Source organism: Gossypium raimondii, chromosome 11 (assembly GCF_025698545.1).
Source record: "Gossypium raimondii isolate GPD5lz chromosome 11, ASM2569854v1, whole genome shotgun sequence".
Taxonomy (NCBI): Eukaryota; Viridiplantae; Streptophyta; class Magnoliopsida; order Malvales; family Malvaceae; genus Gossypium; species Gossypium raimondii.
In genome coordinates, this window is record NC_068575.1 from 43047620 (window position 1) to 43066601 (window position 18982).

The 18982-nt window shown below is 36.5% G+C and overlaps 4 protein-coding genes across 5 annotated transcripts; all 4 read left to right on the plus strand.

Annotated features, from left to right (window-relative positions):
• Nucleotides 1-165: 165 nt before the first annotated feature.
• LOC105803785 (auxilin-like protein 1) lies at nt 166-6187 on the plus strand. 2 transcript variants are annotated; one of them, XR_001136604.2, is made up of 8 exons: nt 166-698; nt 1392-4773; nt 4852-4927; nt 5051-5121; nt 5199-5264; nt 5364-5443; nt 5686-5862; nt 5968-6187. XR_001136604.2 is itself a non-coding variant. In XM_012636185.2 (8 exons), exons 1-8 carry the CDS (start codon nt 268-270, stop codon nt 6001-6003), a joined length of 4329 nt encoding a protein of 1442 aa, XP_012491639.1. In that variant the 5' UTR covers nt 168-267; the 3' UTR covers nt 6004-6187. The 2 variants fall into 2 exon arrangements, 1 of the variants encoding a protein (XP_012491639.1); XM_012636185.2 differs by having other exon boundaries at nt 168-698; nt 5354-5443.
• Nucleotides 6188-6279: 92 nt separating this feature from the next.
• Nucleotides 6280-6985, plus strand: LOC105801045 (uncharacterized). Its single transcript, XM_012632385.2, has one exon. It carries the CDS (start codon nt 6421-6423, stop codon nt 6811-6813), a length of 393 nt encoding a protein of 130 aa, XP_012487839.1. The 5' UTR covers nt 6280-6420; the 3' UTR covers nt 6814-6985.
• Nucleotides 6986-11488: 4503 nt separating this feature from the next.
• LOC105803784 (mannan endo-1,4-beta-mannosidase 7) lies at nt 11489-13609 on the plus strand. Its single transcript, XM_012636184.2, has 5 exons — nt 11489-12013; nt 12123-12317; nt 12401-12523; nt 12661-12863; nt 12948-13609. The coding sequence occupies exons 1-5, from the start codon at nt 11687-11689 to the stop codon at nt 13402-13404; spliced, it is 1305 nt and encodes a 434-aa protein (XP_012491638.1). The 5' UTR covers nt 11489-11686; the 3' UTR covers nt 13405-13609.
• Nucleotides 13610-13741: 132 nt separating this feature from the next.
• Nucleotides 13742-17167, plus strand: LOC105803783 (putative pentatricopeptide repeat-containing protein At3g47840). The gene has a single exon (XM_012636183.2). The coding sequence runs from the start codon at nt 14224-14226 to the stop codon at nt 16354-16356; it is 2133 nt and encodes a 710-aa protein (XP_012491637.1). The 5' UTR covers nt 13742-14223; the 3' UTR covers nt 16357-17167.
• Nucleotides 17168-18982: the final 1815 nt, after the last annotated feature.

The window sequence follows — 18982 nt, forward strand, 5'->3', positions numbered from 1 at the left end:
CACTAACTGCAGGTAAACGCACCGCCCATCCAAACTCACCCTTGATTGATTTTTCTAATAGAGGTAAAAAGGTTGGGTAATTTAAATATATTTATCCGAAGACGTTTTTGGTCATTTCGTACAAATTGTTTTTATTATTTCCTTTTCCATCGTTGTCCCTCCGACACTCTCTTCAGTCTGCCAGTGGCTCTTGTAAATAATATATTGCTTTAAGCAAAATAAAAACGAAACTCTCTCGGTGAGAGAAACCTTGAAACTTTCATTTTCATGGAAAATCCCTCGCATTCTCGGAAACCAAACAGGGATTTTGCTCAAGCTACACTCACCAAACGAACAACTTCTTGCAATGCGGCCACCAACTTCTCCAGCAAAACCATGTACGACGACGTTTTTGGTGGTCCGCTGAGTTTCGGTACATGTAGTGGCCCGGCTTTGTCGCCGAGGCCCGAGGACTATACCGAAATTTTCAGCGGATTCCACGCGTCTCGTGGCGCGTCGATTCCGGTATTGGATCTTCCGCCGGTAGACGACGGTGTCGAGGTGATGTTTGATGTACGGGACCCCAGGTTTGACTACGGCGACGTTTTCGGTGGATTTGACGGCTTGGAATTCGTTGCTTCGTACGAGGAGCTGATGAGATCAGCCAATGGTGGTGACGATAGTCATGATCTGGATGGTGATTCATCAGAAGAAGCTTGGTATGCTCATTACTTCTTTTTTAATGTTCTAATATCTTTTTTTTTATCTTAGTTTTTAGCTTTATGCTAATTTTACAACTAGAAATGAGCAAATATTGGTTTCTTTTTTCTTTCTTTGGTGGTTACTGCTTAGGAAAATAAATATGATAGCCGCTGCGGTGTAAAGTTTTGAATTCTATTCATATTTTTTAGTAATTAAACTTTAATGTTTTTGTCTGCGGGCTTTAACAGAATGAACTTTCGTCTTAATGAAATCTTAACGTAGATGAGTTTCGTAGTTTGGTTACTTGTTATGGGGAGCTATTTTGAATGAGTTTATGTACCTGTAGTTCTTGGATTCTGGATTTTTTATTCTTCGCTGAAGTGTAGACCCGTTCTTTTGGTGTTTGAATCAACATTATCTCGAACAAGAATTGATGCACATTGTTGATGTACCTCGGCTTGTCGAGAGCCCAAGTGCCTGAAACGGAGCAGTGAGAACACAATACGTGGCTTGTTGATGTACCCATTGGCCTATGAACCCACCGCCTGTTCTTGGGCTCTCGGCAGAGCTGAGGCACATAAACACACGTTGATTCTATGTGTTCTATGTAAAACTTCCGGATATGTTATGTTTTGAGATTCCATGACTGATTTTTCAATGTAAAAAGGGGTAAATTTTGATGATAGATATCCATTTGTTTCCTCTCACAGGATGCAGGCAGAAACTGAGTCTCTTTCAGGAGGATCAGATCGTTCTGGAAAATATCAGTACGTCTCCGATGGAGGTTGTTACGAGCCAGTTGATAGCAGTATGGGATTCAATATATCATATCATAAGGCTAATCTTAGAAGCAACGGGGGCATGTCAAATGGGGATAGGCAGGTTGCTTGGCTGCATGCTGATCCTGAATCTGCTTGTATAATTGAAACTCCCTTGCAAAAGGCAGACAATAAGAATCCACCATTGCATGTGACTGATGACATTGATTTTGCGATCACTGGGGGAATTACAAAGAAAAAACAGCTTAGAAGAATTGCGTCCCATCCTTCTAGCCGGACTACTGGTGAACAAATATTTACAAACAATTTGACCCAAAGAGAATGCGGAAGAAATGGCACTTGTTCTAAAGAGATGTTTGTAACAATTTCAGATATCAACCTAAGAACTGTGCCGTTACATGTGCCACCTCCCTCTAGACCTCCGCCACCTGTCAATGTCAAAAGTGGTGGCTGTCAATATGATCCTTCTGGAGGGAGATTGGGTGATAGCTCACCTCCTTTCTTAGATGTTGAGGTAGATGTGAGCTCAGCTGCTGTGTCCTCTGCCTCTGCTGTGAAAGAAGCTATGGACAAAGCTCAAGTAAAGCTGAAGAACGCGAAAGAAGTACTGGATAGGAAGAGGGATGGCATCAAAAGCTCTACAAAACTAGGCTCAAAATCTGATGGAAAAGTTAAGAAGGAAAGGGTCGGTAAGGCTGTTGATGGGTCCAGAGATATAAAAGATGAGAGAGCAGAGGGCATTTGCGGAAAAGAAGACAGTGGCATGAAAATACCTGTTAGAGAGGAAAGTCAAAAAGCTCTGAAAAGCCAGGTACTTGAGTCACTAGAAGGCAAAAAACTCTGTAATGTGCCCAAAAGATTTGCAGTTGAGGTGCACGGGAAGGATTCCCTATCAACTCAAGAGTTTAATGGAACTGATGAATGGCAGGAAGCAACTCAATCTTCTGAATTTTTTAGAACTGATAAGTCAAGAATGGGTTTCAAGCAGACAAACAATGAGGAGGTTTTGGTCCAGTGTACGAAATCTCATGAGCTTCGGCATAAAGCCAAAAAGGCGAGCATCAGAGAATTGGAGCATCAACTAAAAAGTGGTATGAAAGTAGAAGCTGTCAGGGAAGACCATGAACTAGAGAAAGCTGAGAAAGATATGAAAACAGCTAAAGAAAGTCATGGAAGAGGGGAGTTCCCTGCAATAACGAAACCAGCTAAAGAGGCTTGCAGGCATAAAGAGCAGGAGAAAAAAGTAAAAGCAGCTCAAAATGTCACTGAACTAGAGGAGAATGGGCAATTTATAACAGCGCGGAATCCTTTGGAAAATTGTGAGCAATCAACTAGAGCTGATGAATTAGGAAAATGTGAGAAAGGGGTATATGCTCAACAAAAAGACAATGAACTTGAAGTTGGGCTGGCCGTGGAACAGAAAGAGAATGGACGGCAGGAGAAAGAAACTGGTAAAAGTAATGAAAATCTGAAAAGAGTCCACAAGCGTCAAGAAAGGGAAGATGAGAAGAAAAGCTGGACGGAGAGTTTTGGGCAAGAAAGAACCGAGACAAAGCACAAAGAGGTTCTTGTAAAAACAGAGCCTGAGAAGAGGTTGAGAGAGGGTGTTGACCAGGAAGAAAAAGAGAAGAAATTGAAGGAAACTTGTGAACGAGAAGAAAAGGAGAAGAAAGAGAAGGAGGTGTGTGAGCTAGATGAAAGTGAGATATGGAGAATGGCTCTTGAACAGCTAGAGAATGAGAAAAGACTAAAACAAGCACATTTGCAGGAAGAAAATGAGAGTGGAATGAGAAATGCTCTTGAAGAGGAAGATACAGTGAATAAACAAAGAGAGGCCAGTAAGAAAGATGAAACTAACAAAAGAGCAAAGAAGGTTACTGAGCAAGGAAAGGATGAGAGACAACTAAAGGAGGAAACAGTGAATAGACTAAAAGAGGCTTATGAAAAAGAAGCAGTTGACAAAGGGCTCAAAGCAGCTTGTGAAAACGAAAACATTGAGAAAATGCTAGAGGAGGCAATCAAGCAAAAAGATTACAGCAAACAAGCGAAAGAGGTCCCAGATACAGAAGATCGACTGAAACAAAAAGTAGTTGAGCAGGAAGAAATTGAAGAATTGAAGGGAGAAAGCTATGTGTACCAGCAAATTGAAAGAGATGAAAGCGGGAAGAAACAGAAAATTGCTCAAGGAACTCTTCAGCATGTGGAGGGAGAGCATCATGGGGCATTTGATGTGCTAAATAAACTGGATTATAGCAAGAAACATCAGGAAAATCAATTGCTTAGAAATAATGATGATCAAAACTGTGATGAGCTGGAAGAAACTGAAGAGTTCATTCTTTTAGAAAATGGAAAGATGGAGACTGTATTTAGATGCAGTGAAAAGAATCCAGAAGCAAGGGGGAAAGGGGATGTTGATGGGAAGTTCAAAGCATCAGGAATGTCACCTTCTGACTTGGAATTTGAAGTTAACCAGTTTAGAAAGGATGATATCTCCATCCTGTGTCCTGAAGATGAGAGCGTGAAGAAAGCTGGTGAAGCTAGAATTGGCATAGGACAAAGAAACGCTAAGAATATTAACAATGCCCCTGGAAGAGACTCTGAAAGTGACAAGCAGGGGTTGAAATTTGCTTATGAATGGAGGGAGAGAGCAAGGAATATCAAGGAGGCCCAGGTTCCCTCACATCTAGAAGAAGACAAGGATGAGTATGTATCAGCTCAAGCGGTGAAAGAGTCTTTTGAAACTGGAAGGAAATCAGAAGCTGCTAAGGCATCTGTGATAGCTAAAGGAAGCATTCACGGAACCTTTCATCAAGTTAAGATAAGCCAGAGCATAGAAAGTAAAGACAAGAATATTGACGACAGCCTTACACCTGAAGAGGAGGTTGAAAGGCTGAAAAGAGAAAGAGCACTGGAAAATGAACGTCTTAGAACAATAGAAGAAAGAGAGAGGGAGAGGGAAAGGGAAAAAGATAGGATGGCTATTGACAGAACGGTTCTTGAAGCTCATGAGAAGGCAGAAAGGGCTGCTCTAGAAAGAGCAACTGCAGAAGCTCGTCAAAGAGCAATGGCAGAGGCACATGACAGATTAGAGAAGGCATGTGCAGAAGCTAGGGAGAAGTCTTCTATGGAGGCCAGACTCAGAGCAGAACGTGTTGCTGTGGAGAGGGCAACTGCAGAGGCTCGAGAGCGTGCTGTGGAAAAAGCGATGGCTGAAAGGGCTGCTTTTGAGGCAAGAGAGCGAGTAGAACGGTCTATGTCACATAAGTTTTCCACTTCTAGAAACAGTGGAATGAGAACAAGCTCTTCATCCTCTGTAAGATTGTCCTTAATTTGTATTTTTTTAATGAATTCCATGGCCCGAGGCAGCAATTAAGTGGACCTTAATTCGCAGGATCTACAAGATCAGCAATTTCAGAGCGCCAACACTTTTGGTGGTTTACAAGTCCCTTATGCCTCTGCATATAGTGGTAGTTTTTATTTTTTAATTATTAGCTGGATCCTTTTGACACACTGCTTTATAAAATCAGTTAAAGAGAAAACATTTTAGTTTGCTTTTCTGATAATGAATAAGTTCCTTTTTGTGTATGAAGGGGTTGAAGGAGAACCAGCTCAGAGGTGTAAAGCTAGAATGGAGAGATATCAACGAACGGCTGAGCGTGCGGTATGATTTCTTCTTTCACAAAATTTCTAATGCTTATATATGCATAGCAGAATAACATGAAGTTTTTCTAATTGCAGGCAAAAGCTCTTGAAGAAAAGAGTATGCGTGATCTTCTTGCTCAAAGAGAGCAAGCAGAAAGAAATGTATTTTCCGTTGTCCAGGCCTGTGATATATCTCATGATTACAGATCTTTGCATTGTCCACTGTCTTGTTTAACTTTTGCACTTTGCAGCGATTAGCAGAAATTCTGGATGCTGATGTCAAGAGGTGGTCTAGTGGGAAAGAAGGGAACCTGCGTGCCTTGCTTTCAACTTTACAATATGTATGTTATAGCATCCAATATCTTTTCAGCCGAGCATTTATCATCAATTCCTTTATTTACCAAGGCATTTTATTGGCTTGATGCCTAGGTTACCATCATCAGTTTTCATTCCAATTAGTGATCTATCTATTTTTCTTGTTGCTAATGTAGTTTGGTGCCCTATCTTGACTTGACATCCTATCTTTAGTTTTCACAATTTACAGCTCTATTTATTTAAAACCTAAGAACTTTCTTCATCACAGATCCTTGGCCCTGACAGTGGTTGGCATCCTATTCCGCTAACTGAAGTCATAACTTCAGCTGCTGTAAAGAAAGCTTACAGGAAAGCCACTCTTTGCGTTCATCCCGACAAATTACAGCAACGGGGTGCAAGTATTCAGCAGAAGTACATTTGTGAAAAAGTCTTCGATCTTCTAAAGGTCTGTTTACTCGTGTGACACTTTGGGAACTGATGGGAGCTTTTAGAAATCAAGGACACCGATAGTATGTTGTAAGCTAACCTTTTTGTTGCTTCTTGATGTCAGGAAGCTTGGAACAAATTCAACTCAGAAGAGCGGTAGAGCAGTTTTTATATGAATTCACTATGTTTATGTAAATTTACCCTGTCAGCAAGGTAAATATCCCCATATCTATTTTATATTTCTACTACTACGTGTAACTATGTAAGCCACAAAACATAAATATACATGGAAAACGTGATTGTTATGTTTATTTTGTTATCTAATAAAATACATAAATTAGGCAGCCCCTTTCTATGAACAATATTATTCAATAGAATTCAAATTCTTCATTGCATCAATAAATGTCAATTTGTGAAAGGATTTCTGCAGTTCACATGTTCTTGGAAAGCCCCACCTAACAATGAAAATGGTGAAAAAGCTATATATTTTATAATTCATTGTCAACAATTGTCACCTACCCCATTTGCCTATATTTACAAACTAGCCAAGCTTATCCCTCTTCAATCTCATCACTCCATGGCCATGCTTAGAGCTTTCAGCACAAGAAGAAGCCGTCTTGGCTATGAACGGTTACTTGAAGTTGATGAGGATGTTACGAGCACCGGCCAGTTCGAAGCACAGTTGAAGAGGGCTCGAAGCGTGCCTGCCAGAGTTTTTGGTTTATCAAGAAAGTTTACTTCTGAAATATTGGCCTTGCCAGAGAATCATCGAGTGGAATCCTCTTCATCGACTAACAAAAAGGTTACTTCCAAGTCCAAGAGTATTATTCACCCACTTTTCAGCCTCTTCGATGTTCGTCGTAAGAAGAAACCAACAGCAAAACCAGAATTTGGTAGGTATATAGAGTATCTGAAGGAAGGAGGGATGTGGGACATGAATGCTAATATGCCTGTCATGTACTACAAATGATCAAGTGCTCTATTTTGTTTGCAAATAACACAATCAAACCCAGAATTTGTAGCATGGCCGTCAACTAGTATTTTGATTTTACATTAGTTGATTCAATATGTAGTTAAGCTTCCATTGATTTTTGCAGTTCCATATATGGGTTATTTCAACAGTCAACTCTAGTTTTCCCAAATTTTTTATTGAATTAAAATGAAATTAATGCATTAATTACAATTTCTTTTCTTTCTTTTTTTACAAATCTCACTTTCAAATTACAATAATACTGAGCTTTTGAATGGGGGAAAAATGATAGTAACAGACTTTAGTGAATTTGGATAGAATCTAGAAAGGCAAGGCAACAACATTAAGATTGTATAATGAGTGGCTACAAATAATGAATATTTTTGGATAATTAATTTAATAAATAAAAGAGATGCAATCTAGAATGTTAAGACTTCCATAAAAAAAGTCAATGCTTGCTGAATTAGTTTGGGCTTTTTCTAGGCCCATATTCTTTTACTCCTTATCCATTGATTCCATTCCATGACTCTTATTTTTCCAAATTGTTTGTTTTGTTTATAAGGGTAAATTACACTTAAGGTAACTCAAGTTTACACATTACTCATTTAACTTCAGAAAGTGAAAAATTAGTAATTAAGCTCTTTGAAAGTTATCAGTTGGTCATTGGCTCGTTAAGTTCCAAATGGATGTTAGATGTAGGACAAGTAAATTTACAATTTGATCACTCAACTATTAGTATATTTATAATTTGATAATTCTCGACATAATTTAATCATTTTTTAAAGGTAAATTCATTAATTCATTCAATAAATGGAACCATACAATTCAGAGAAAAAAATAGTAAATACTCGTTGTAGATGATGAAGGACAAGCTCCATCAACACGACAAAGGTTTTAGCCTCAGCATCAATAGAATATTATGACATGTTGACAATTGGCTTTGTCACAACTCAAACACGACATATCTAGAGTGATTGCAAGCACTTAATACGATAAGGAAATTAGCCTCGGATGATCCAAAGTGGCGAGCAAAAATTGACAAAAGAATCGAGCATTCACCAAACTAGAGAGGACGACAACAAAATCATCCCTAAAATCACTTATAAAACTAAGATTACATGCATAAGCAAGACTAAAAAACGTGCTTCAAGAGCAAACAAAAGTTTCTAAAACTGAAAACTTATTAAACAATGGAAAAATAAACAAAAATAAAACATATAAAACTTAAGACAATACAGACCCAAATCGACACGTAAAATCATTTATTATTCTAAAATAGTCTTAAAACAGAAATAGATTAAAAAGTTAACGAAGAGTCACCCACTTTCCAAGAACACCCACTGGTGGCCGGTGGAGTTTCAGCGAATGATAGGCATTGTCATCTGTTCATTACAACTTGTGAAGACAACAAAGATACCCAGAGGCTGAAATTAACGTTGAGCAAAACAAAGAAAAAGAAATAAACTACTTAATTTAATATTTTTAATTGAAACAATTAAATAAAAAGGTGTTATAAGTTATTTTGATCCTCTAAACTAAAGAAAAAGATTATTAAATTCTATCAACTAAACCAATAAAAATATCATTTCTAATAGACCGTTAACTAATATAAATAGCCCTAAATATTATATACAAAAATAACAAAATTGGCTGACAATATAGGTTTTATCTTGTTGACTTCTTCACATCACTTTTATCATCATTATTTTATCTAATTAATAACTAAATAGATGGGCTTGTAATAAATAACTTTTATTTCATTATATAATTCAACTTTTCGTGGGTACTTCAAAGGGAAAATTAAAAGAAAACCCTAGGATACTAATTTGGTATAGCATATTTTATTTAATTATTTCAATAAAAATATTAAATTATGTTGAGAGCAACTAAATTGTAAATTTATTAATAGTTGAATGACTATATTGTAAATTTACCTATCCTTAACAAGTGGTAATCAACTTATAACTTTTGAATAGTTTAATAACTAATTTATAATGTTTTGAAGTTGAGTGATCAAATTGTAAGCTTACTAATAATTTAGTCACATCGAGTATAATTTATCCTTATAAAAAATTTAACCTTTGTAGCGTAAAAAATAGAGGTGGCAAATGGGTGAAATTTGGGTGGATTGTGAGAAAATATTTAGTATATTATCAATTGAGTTTCTAAAATTCGAAGTAGGTGGGTTGACAAGTATCTTATAGAAGTATACTAAAATGTTAAAAATAAAATCTTAAAAGCAGACACATGACAATTTTTAAAGTTACTTATGAAATAAAATATATATATTGTCACTGTACCCAATATTAACCATTAAATCATTTCTATTTTTACATTTAAAATTTGAAGATTAAAAAACATTTCTTTAATTTATACTTCTATGGGTAAACGAAAATCGATTAAAACTAATTTAATTGTTCGAACCAAGTTAATTTAAGCATATCAATTCAATTAAATTAAATTTTGGGTCAATAAAACCTATTAAAATGTGTTACCTTAAATATATTATACTTATACTAAAATTCTCTCTCTAAAACTAAAATCCAAATAAATGGAATATTAAATAATTAAATTTGTAGAATTAACCCAAATCTAATTAATTTATTAAAAAATTTTGGATGTCACTCTTGCTTGTGTGCTCGATTTGGATGGCTTAACGTTTGGATATTTGTACTAACAATCAAATTTGTACAATTGTGTCATAATTAATCAACATAGCAATTATCATATCATTTGAACTTTATTATCATATCATTTTATATTTGAAATAATCATTAAATTTAAATAATTCAAAATTTTGCATATTTATTATATATCATGATTGTATTAAAAGTATTTTATATTCATAATTAATGTTTTCAATTTATTCTAATCTATAATTTAACCTAAATATTTATTAATTACTTTTTTTATTATTAATAAATTTTAATATAATTATATAATATTTATAAATACAGATTCATAAATTAAATAATTATGATTTATTTATCTCATTTTATTTTAATTTAAATGTTAGTATTTGATACACTACTCCACAAGAAGAGTTAAAAATTATTATGTCTCATATTTTTCTATACATTTATTTTTAAAATATTTTATTACACCCTATGGAACACTTGTAACCACTTCAATCTTAAATATTTTTTAATTTTAAATATTAACATGTAATTAACTAATTATAATAATTATTAATTTGGGTTTAGTTATAAATTCAAGGGAGGAGGTTTGGGTTTTGGGTATGATTTATTTTAGGCTCGGAATATTTCGGGCTTGAATTTTTTTTTATCTTAGATTCTCGAACTTAAGTTGTTACGAGTTCAAAAATTTTTAAATTTAAATCATTAAAGTGTTAATGATGAGCAAACTTACGGGTTTATCTTATATTTGTTTAATTCAAGTTTGTTTATATCAACTAAAATTATTATTAATTACTATTATTATCCAAACTCTATTAAATAAGGGAACAAAGGCCTAACCTTGGATACGCTACATCTGAAGCTTTGTTTACAGGAGTGAAAAAGAAACTAAAAAGATAAATTGGCTTTGGCTTGTCGGTGTGAGCAAGAAAATTGATGAGTAGGGGCCATGGTGGGTCCAAAAGGGTAATTTAAAGGTAAAAAGCCTGGAAAGGGTTTTATTCTATAATTATATCACTAACCTTACGTGGTATGCATTCGTAGAACTGGTTTTCACTTAAAGCGGTGGTTGGAATCTCTGCCTGCACCCTTCACTTGGTAGATATGGCAGCAAGATCATGTCGGCAAAAGGCCATAGATCCGTAGGTTACGCCAATGCTTTTGGGTCTAAAATTGAACTTCATTAATTGCTGTAAGATGACCCCATAAATCTGTCGGTTCAACAAATCTATTTCTACGTACAAAGAAAAAGTATACTATCCAGGTTTCACTACAGTGTTGAAAGCTAAGCCTGTCGTTTAGCCCAAAGTTACAAACAGACAATAGAGTTAACTGAGAAGTGATAGTGTAGGTAGACGAGAGTTAAAAATAGGTTCAATCAAAAGGTATAGTGCTGAGTGGTTGAATTTGATGGAGCATCGCACATGCAGTCCACTAAGTGTTAAAACCTTATCCTAAAAGGAAATAATTGGTTTGGTTGGTGGGTCATGCAAAAGATGGAAACTCTCACATGCCGCGTGGTGGTTCAGTACAGACATTTCCATTCAATCTAAATTCTAAAAGATCTGTACGTTTAGATACAGTGGGAAGCCCCTCTGCATAACCTTTTGGTAGGTTTTCCATGGAAGAGAAACCAACCACAAGCCCTGGAGCCTCTCAATTTGACCCCCAAACAGCAGCTTGATACTCTTTTTGACAGTATCTGTTCCCAAAGTACCCCATGTGCACGGTCCTGGTTTGTTGGATTAGGTTAGGCAGGTTTAAGGAAACATAAAGAAGAGCCTCTTCCCTTCATTTGCATTTGCCATCGAATGATCGCTTTAATATGCGTCAAAATCCTCTAAAAATATACATTAAAAATTTTAATTTACTTATATGTAACATTAACATTGATCATATCTTGAAACCTTTCTTTCGACCCCACTTGTTTCCCATGTGTTTACATGCATGATCATGTGATTAAGGGACAACTGATATAAGCTTGAAAGGCTACACACTGAAATAAGGGATGCCATGTTTTCCTTTACAAGAAAGCAAAGGAATTAACCTTAGAGGGACATTGGCAGTTACTGTGGATATTTTTACTTGTCATGAGCTTTTGACAGTTATATGAAGACAAAACTGCTTCAACAGCCTCATCTTCTTTTCTGCAGGTTTTAAACACCACCCTTTCATCCATTTCTACTATACAAAAATCCCCTTCACTGAGAAAACAGAAACCGAGAGATTCGCATAAAATGAAACTACATTTGGCTTTGGGTTTTCTTCTTGCTGTTTTGTTCAACCAGAACCTTCTTACTGTCCATGTTGAAGCAGGGGATGATTTTGTAAGAACCCGAAGGGTTCATTTCTTTTTGAACGGCAACCCTTACTTTGCAAACGGTTTCAATGCCTACTGGTTGATGTATGTGGCCTCTGATCCTTCTCAGAGGCCCAAAGTCTCAACTGCATTTCGTGAAGCAGCAGCTCATGGTCTCACTGTGGCTAGAACTTGGGCTTTCAGTGATGGTGGTTATAGACCATTACAGTATGCCCCAGGTTCCTACAATGAACAGATGTTTAAGGTACCATTTATGCAGATCTCCTTCTATATAACTTAGTTTACATATTAATCTTTACAATTTTTAAAGCTGATGATTTGGGTCTTTTTTCATTTTGGAATGCTTTTAAAAGGGATTGGATTTTGTGATAGCTGAGGCAAGAAAGTACAGAATCAAGCTCATCCTCAGCTTAGCTAATAACTATGAAAGCTTTGGAGGAAAGAAACAATATGTAAACTGGGCAAGAAGCCAAGGCCAGTACCTTACTTCTGATGATGATTTCTTCAGAAACCCTGTTGTTAAGGGCTACTATAAGAATCATGTAAAGGTAAGCTAAGAAATGAGTCAATATTTTCCTTGTCAATACCTGATATATATATATGTATATATGACATACTTTTGTTTTGGCAGACTGTTCTCAACAGATATAATAGCTTTACTGGAATGCACTACAAAGATGACCCAACAATAATGGCCTGGGAGCTGATGAATGAGCCTAGATGTACATCAGATCCTTCTGGAAGAACTATTCAGGTTTTGACAATCTTCCATATCTGGATTTGATTTTTATCTTAAAACCTGTTGCTTTTAAGCTAAAAACTTTCTTTTGAGATTTGATTGATTGATTCTAAATCCAGGTCACTCATTTAATGATGCTTTTATTTTGATAGGCCTGGATAATGGAAATGGCTTCTCATGTTAAATCCATAGACAGAAACCACTTGCTGGAAGCTGGTTTAGAAGGATTTTATGGACAATCAACTCCTCAGAAGAAGAGGCTCAATCCTAGCTTGGATATTGGAACAGATTTCATTGCAAATAATCAGATTCCTGGCATTGATTTTGCCACAGTCCACTCATACCCTGACCAATGGTACTTAATGAAAATTAAACCCAGTTGTTATTAAAAAAAATGTGAAAAAGCCTTGATCTAGATTCTTCATTGTTGCATGAGCAGGTTATCCAGTTCAAGTGAACAATATCAGCTCTCTTTCTTGAACAACTGGCTCGATGCACACATCCGAGACGCGAGAATCATCCTCCGTAAGCCGATACTCCTTGCCGAATTCGGGAAATCGTGGAAAGACCCTGGTTTCAACATTTACCAGAGGGACCAACTGTTCAACATCGTCTACAACAAAATATACTGGTCGGCTAAAACAGGAGGACCGGCATCTGGTGGGCTGTTTTGGCAACTTCTAGCCGGAGGAATGGAGTCTTTCAGGGATGGATATGAGATAATATTGAGTGAGAGGTCGTCAACAGCTAATGTGATTGCCCAACAATCTCACAAGCTGGACCAAATCCGTAAGATATTTACTCGAAGGAGAAATGTGCAGCGATGGAAGAGGGCAAGGGCCAAGAGAAGGGGTGGATGGCATGGTAGAAACAGGGGCGGGCACATTGGAAACTGAAAAAAAAATGCAGCATTTTTACTATTGAACTGCAGTACTGGTTTGCTTCAAGTTTGTGAGGGTTATGGAAAAGGGTTTACTCTCTTAGTGATGAATGGTTTGTTCCTCCAGGAGAGTAGACTTTAGAGCTAAGCATTGGGTATTGTAATTTGCGTTTCATCATATATACCAGGTCTTACTATATAGAACACACGATTTGAAAATATATAGCAACCGGTGTTCATTGGCGTTCTTCCTTTTCATTTCAATGCCAAACTCAAAGAACACATTCATTAATCTCCAAGGCTTATGTTAGTTCTTCTTTATGAAATTGAGTGGTTGTTCATGGCTGAAAATAAGATGTTATTTATTTGATATAGTTGATCAAACATCATAATTAAAAAGTTTGTATAAAAATGACTTAGATTGAAAACTTCATAATTAAAAGGAGTCCATCTAAAAGGGGGTCAAGGCTCTTCTTCTTGTCTCTACTACATACACCCTTCTTATTGAAAGATAGAATTTGAAACTAGTGTTAACTAAAACTTGTACATAATTCCTTTGATAATACCTTTAATCAGAAAACCAATCTGCATTACAGAGGAAACTCAAAATATACAAATTAAACAGCTAAAGCCCAATAACTTGGGTTTCATATATGTATATATATTAAAAAAGTTGAAGAAAACCCATAATTTAACCACTTAAAATTCTAGGATACATGCGTATCTCTAGCCTAAGAGTTATGGGCTAGGTTCCGTCATTGGTCCAAGTATACCTCAGACAACACTTCAAGCTTTATTGGGTCATGCCTGCTTTGCCACTTCTTCCGACAGAAACATGGTATCAACGATCAGAGCTCACAATCTCAGAAAACTATGTACAGTTCCAAACATTGCTTTCATTGGAAACAAAGACATCCTTGTTTCACAAACAACCTCAATCAACTCCTTTCGCAAACAACATGTTCCCAACGCTATAAACATGCTCGAACTCAACTCTCTTTTAAAAAATCTAGTCAAAACGGGTGATCTCCACGAAGCTCGTCAAATGTTCGACGTAATGCCTCAAAGAGACGAAGTTTCATGGACAATCATAATTTCTGGTTACGTCAGGGCCATGAAATCAAGTGAAGCATTACTTTTGTTCTCCAAAATGTGGGTCTCACCCGGGCTTTCCACGGACCCCTTCTGTCTTAGCATTGCACTCAAAGCTTGTGCACTGGAATTTAATTTGAATTATGGAGAATTGCTTCATGGCTATTTAGTTAAATCTGGTTTTATTAACTCAGTTTTCGCGGGGAGTGCCCTTTTAGATATGTACGCAAAATTTGGCAAAATTGAGCTGGGGATCAAAGTGTTTGATGAGATGCCTATAAAAAGCGTGGTTTCATGGACCGCTATCATTACAGGGCTTGTTCATGGTGGGTATTATAAGAAGGGTTTGGTTTACTTATCTGAAATGAGAAAATCTGGAGTGGAATATGATTCTTATACATTAGCTATTGTGTTGAAGGCTTGTGCTTGTTTAGGTGCTTTGAATTTTGGTAGGGAGATTCATACTCATACTGTAAAGAGAGGTTTTAATGATACTTCATATGTGGCTAATTCTCTTTCTACTATGTATAACAAATGTGGCAAATTAGATTATGGTTTGCGTTTGTTTGACAAAATGAATACACGGGATGTGGTTTCATGGACATCTATTATAACGACTTATGTTCAGATGAGAGAAGATGTGAATGCCATTGAGGCGTTTACAAGGATGCAAGAAGCAGGTGTGAGTCCAAATGAGTTTACTTTCGCTGCTGTTATTGCCAGTTGTTCTGGTCTTGTGAGAATTAGTTGGGGTGAGCAATTACATGCCCATGTTTTGCGTATCGGTCTTGCAGATACTTTATCAGTCGCTAACTCCCTCATGACCATGTATTCGAAATGTGGACAGATATCTTCTGCTGCAATGGTGTTCCATGGAATGTCAAGAAGGGATACCATTTCCTGGAGCACTATAATTGCAGTGTATTCTCAAGGAGGCTATGGGGAAGAAGCTTTTGAGCATTTGTCGTGGATGAGAAAGGAAGGGCCAAAGCCGACACAATTCGCTTTTGCTAGTGTGCTGAGTGTCTGCGGAAATATGGCGATTCTGGAGCAAGGGAGGCAGCTTCATGCTCACGTTCTTTCCATTGGGTTAGAACAAGAGGAAATGATACAGAGTGCTTTAGTTAATATGTACTCAAAATGTGGGTGTATTAAAGATGCTGAAAAAGTCTTCAACGAGGCTGAGAATTATAATATTGTCACATGGACAGCCATGATTAATGGATACGCTGATCATGGATATATACATGAAACTATTAATTTGTTCAAGATGCTTTCCAAGGTTGGTTTGAAACCAGACTCGGTGACCTTCATTGGTCTCCTTACTGCTTGTAGTCATGCAGGACTAGCTGATCTTGGTTTCCACTACTTCAATTTAATGAGTAGTGAGTACCAAATAAGACCTTCAAAAGAACATTATGGCTGTATGATCGATCTACTCTGCCGAGCTGGGCGACTAACTGAAGCAGAGGAAATGATTAAAAGCATGCCATTTCATAGAGATGATGTTGTTTGGTCAACACTTCTTAGAGCATGTAGAGTCCAAGGCAATGTTGATTGTGGAGAACGTGCTGCAGAGAAGCTTCTTGAAATGGATCCGAATTGTGCAGGGACTCATATCACCCTTGCTAATATTTATTCCGCCAAAGGAAAATGGAGAGAAGCAGCAGATGTTAGGAAGATGATGAGGACAAAAGGGGTCATGAAGGAGCCGGGATGGTCCTGGATTAAGGTTAAGGATCGGGTTTCTGCATTTGTTGCTGGTGAACGATCTTACCCTGAGGGTGAAGAAATATATGGCATGTTGGATTTACTAGCTTCTAGAGTGGATATTTCTGTCCAGGAGTTAGGTTCTCTTCTAGATCTAGAGGACTAGCACGAAATGAAGATTCAATTTCATTGCTTCATGCAGGTTTTGGCCTCTTTCTCCCGATTGAATGCTGAATTTAACGGCAGCAAGGTTCTAATCAGTAATTAACAAATGACATCATACAACCATTAGTACTTGATTTTTGCGCAGATGAAGTTATGAAGTTGAGGGCATGGAGCAGATCCAACAGATCATGCAAGATAGTGCTGCTGGTGCTTGAACAAATTTCATGGTTAAAATGAGATGACATCTCTATATGTGACTTAAATCATGAAATAAGCTGCTTACAGTTTGCACAAGATAATCATTGATATTGGGGTCAGAGGGTATATTACAAACATTTTGCAAGTGATGGCAGTCTGCATTTCTTAAAACTCATGGGATCTTCAGAAATGTTGCTCTAATTCAAGCAACATTTGCCCTTCCCTTTGCTCCAAGCCAAGCAAAAGCAGTGAAAATGTTTATTTCTTGGACACTTAAGGCCTTCAGAGTTCACCTGGTATCTAGCCAAGAATTTGAAATTCATTTGAGAAAGGTTTATGTGAGGATTCTTCTTCCATCAATCCATGGAATATCATCAGATAACTTATTTATTTTTTAAGAAAATGTTCACAAGTTTTTCATCATAAGTAACATTTTAAATATATTTTTTTTATTTTTCTCTTTTTTATTCTTCATGTCATGGATGTGTAATATTCTAGTATAAATTTAAGGATTTGGTTAGTGCTACTTATGGATTTCATGGAACAGTGTGGAAAAATTCCTGGATTGCTGAATTGTTTTCTTAATGGAAAGAAAAGATGTCATTTTCATCTTTTATGTAGAACAGATTTCAGTCCACAGAATCCATGTCACTAAAGAAGCTAAAGTTTTATGCATCAAGTTTTAAACTTAAAGTGAAGATGCCTTCATCACCCTTTACAAATATTCTCTAGGTCTTTACAGGCAAGATAGACTCTATTATGTTATTAGAAAAAAAGGCTTTCATCTTTTGAATCAAAACCATTTTAGAGATCATCATCTTGAAAATCGTTAATGAACCTTGAATTGACTGCAGGTTCCATGGAGACAATTTTCCACCATTGAATCATCCTCTTTACCCCTTTTGTATGTTGTCTATCTTCCCTATCTCTTCAAGCTTTTGTGATAATAATCTAGATTTATGTTGAATTATTCTGTTTCGAAATAGAAGTAATATACATAGGAAACATGGAATAAATTCAGGGTAAACATTGGAAAAAGAAATTCTATTCTTGTTTGAAATCAAGGGTCTGGTGGAGAGGAATATAATACTATGAACTATGACTTTGTCTGCCAACTGTATGAAACAATTCTTTGAGGATTATCTGATTCAAATATCTTACTATAGATCTATTATTACACTTCTCGGTGGTTGCCTGGACGGTTAAGTCCCCGAACAGTACAAATAGATTTTCGAGGATACTCGTAAGAGCCTGTCAGTTTGCAATTTGCCCAACACCAACTCATTAACCGCTGTATCAGATTTCAACTATTATTTTATAGCGTCATTTTACCTAAGCCTAAGAGCACTTATCCCTAGCCCGTTAATAATAGGTTAACACATGACACTTCGAAACTAGAGACAACAAATATATAAGGCTTAGACCCTAACGTGAAACTTAAGTAATCTACTTATATGACCACCCTATTTGACAACTCTTCGTTCTATTCTAAACAAAGTGAATTATCCATCTCTATCACCTTTCCATTCGTGTGTGAATTATCCATTTCTATCACCTTTCCATTCGTGTATCAATAATATTTTAATTGATATATTATTTAAATTCATGTGTAAGTCTAACACAAATATATTCAATTTTTTTTAATCATTATATTTGTTTTGGTAATGTCAATTATTTCATACTTATGTATCATATACAAATATTTAAAAGATATGAAAATCAAAATAAGATAACTCATTGCAATTGAGTCACCCTGGTCCTCCATTTTTACCAAATCTCTCTCTTCAAAACCATTTATTCATAAAATTTCCAAATAAGTTCTAATAAAATTTTAATGTTTTCTCCAAATAGTGAAGTAGGAACTTATCCAGGTGGGGGCTCCTGCAATATCAACCAAGCCTCACCTCACATAATTAAAATGTGATTTTTTTTTTCTCTCTTTTATATATTTCAAGAGTTTTTCCCTTGCCTCTTCGACAAGTTGAAGTTAGACTTAGACCTCTAGGATTAGATAGTCTAGCTTTGAGCTGCTTGAATGCCCCCGAGAGTTTCCCAAGTTCACTTCAAGTTAGAATGCAGATATCTTATCAACAAGATCAATGACACTTTGGGTTTTTGTAAGTTTGCTAAGATAAACACAAAACTTAGCCAAACCCAGGTGAAATATAAGTCTAATTGCCCGACAATTGCTTACCCCACTCTCCAACTTACCAATGAACATTGAACACAAAGGTCAGTTTGGCAAAGGTAATTTGGTCTATGGGTTTTGGCCTTTGGGGTCAAGCTGGTGAAAAAACAGGCAATGATTTGGATAGGTTGGAGAGGGAAAGTGGGGGTGTCCTAATCAGATGAGGGATTTTGCCAAGTGTAGAGAGCAAATACCACAGTCTTCGGGGAGGCTGAAACACTAGGGATTAGGGAGGTATCTA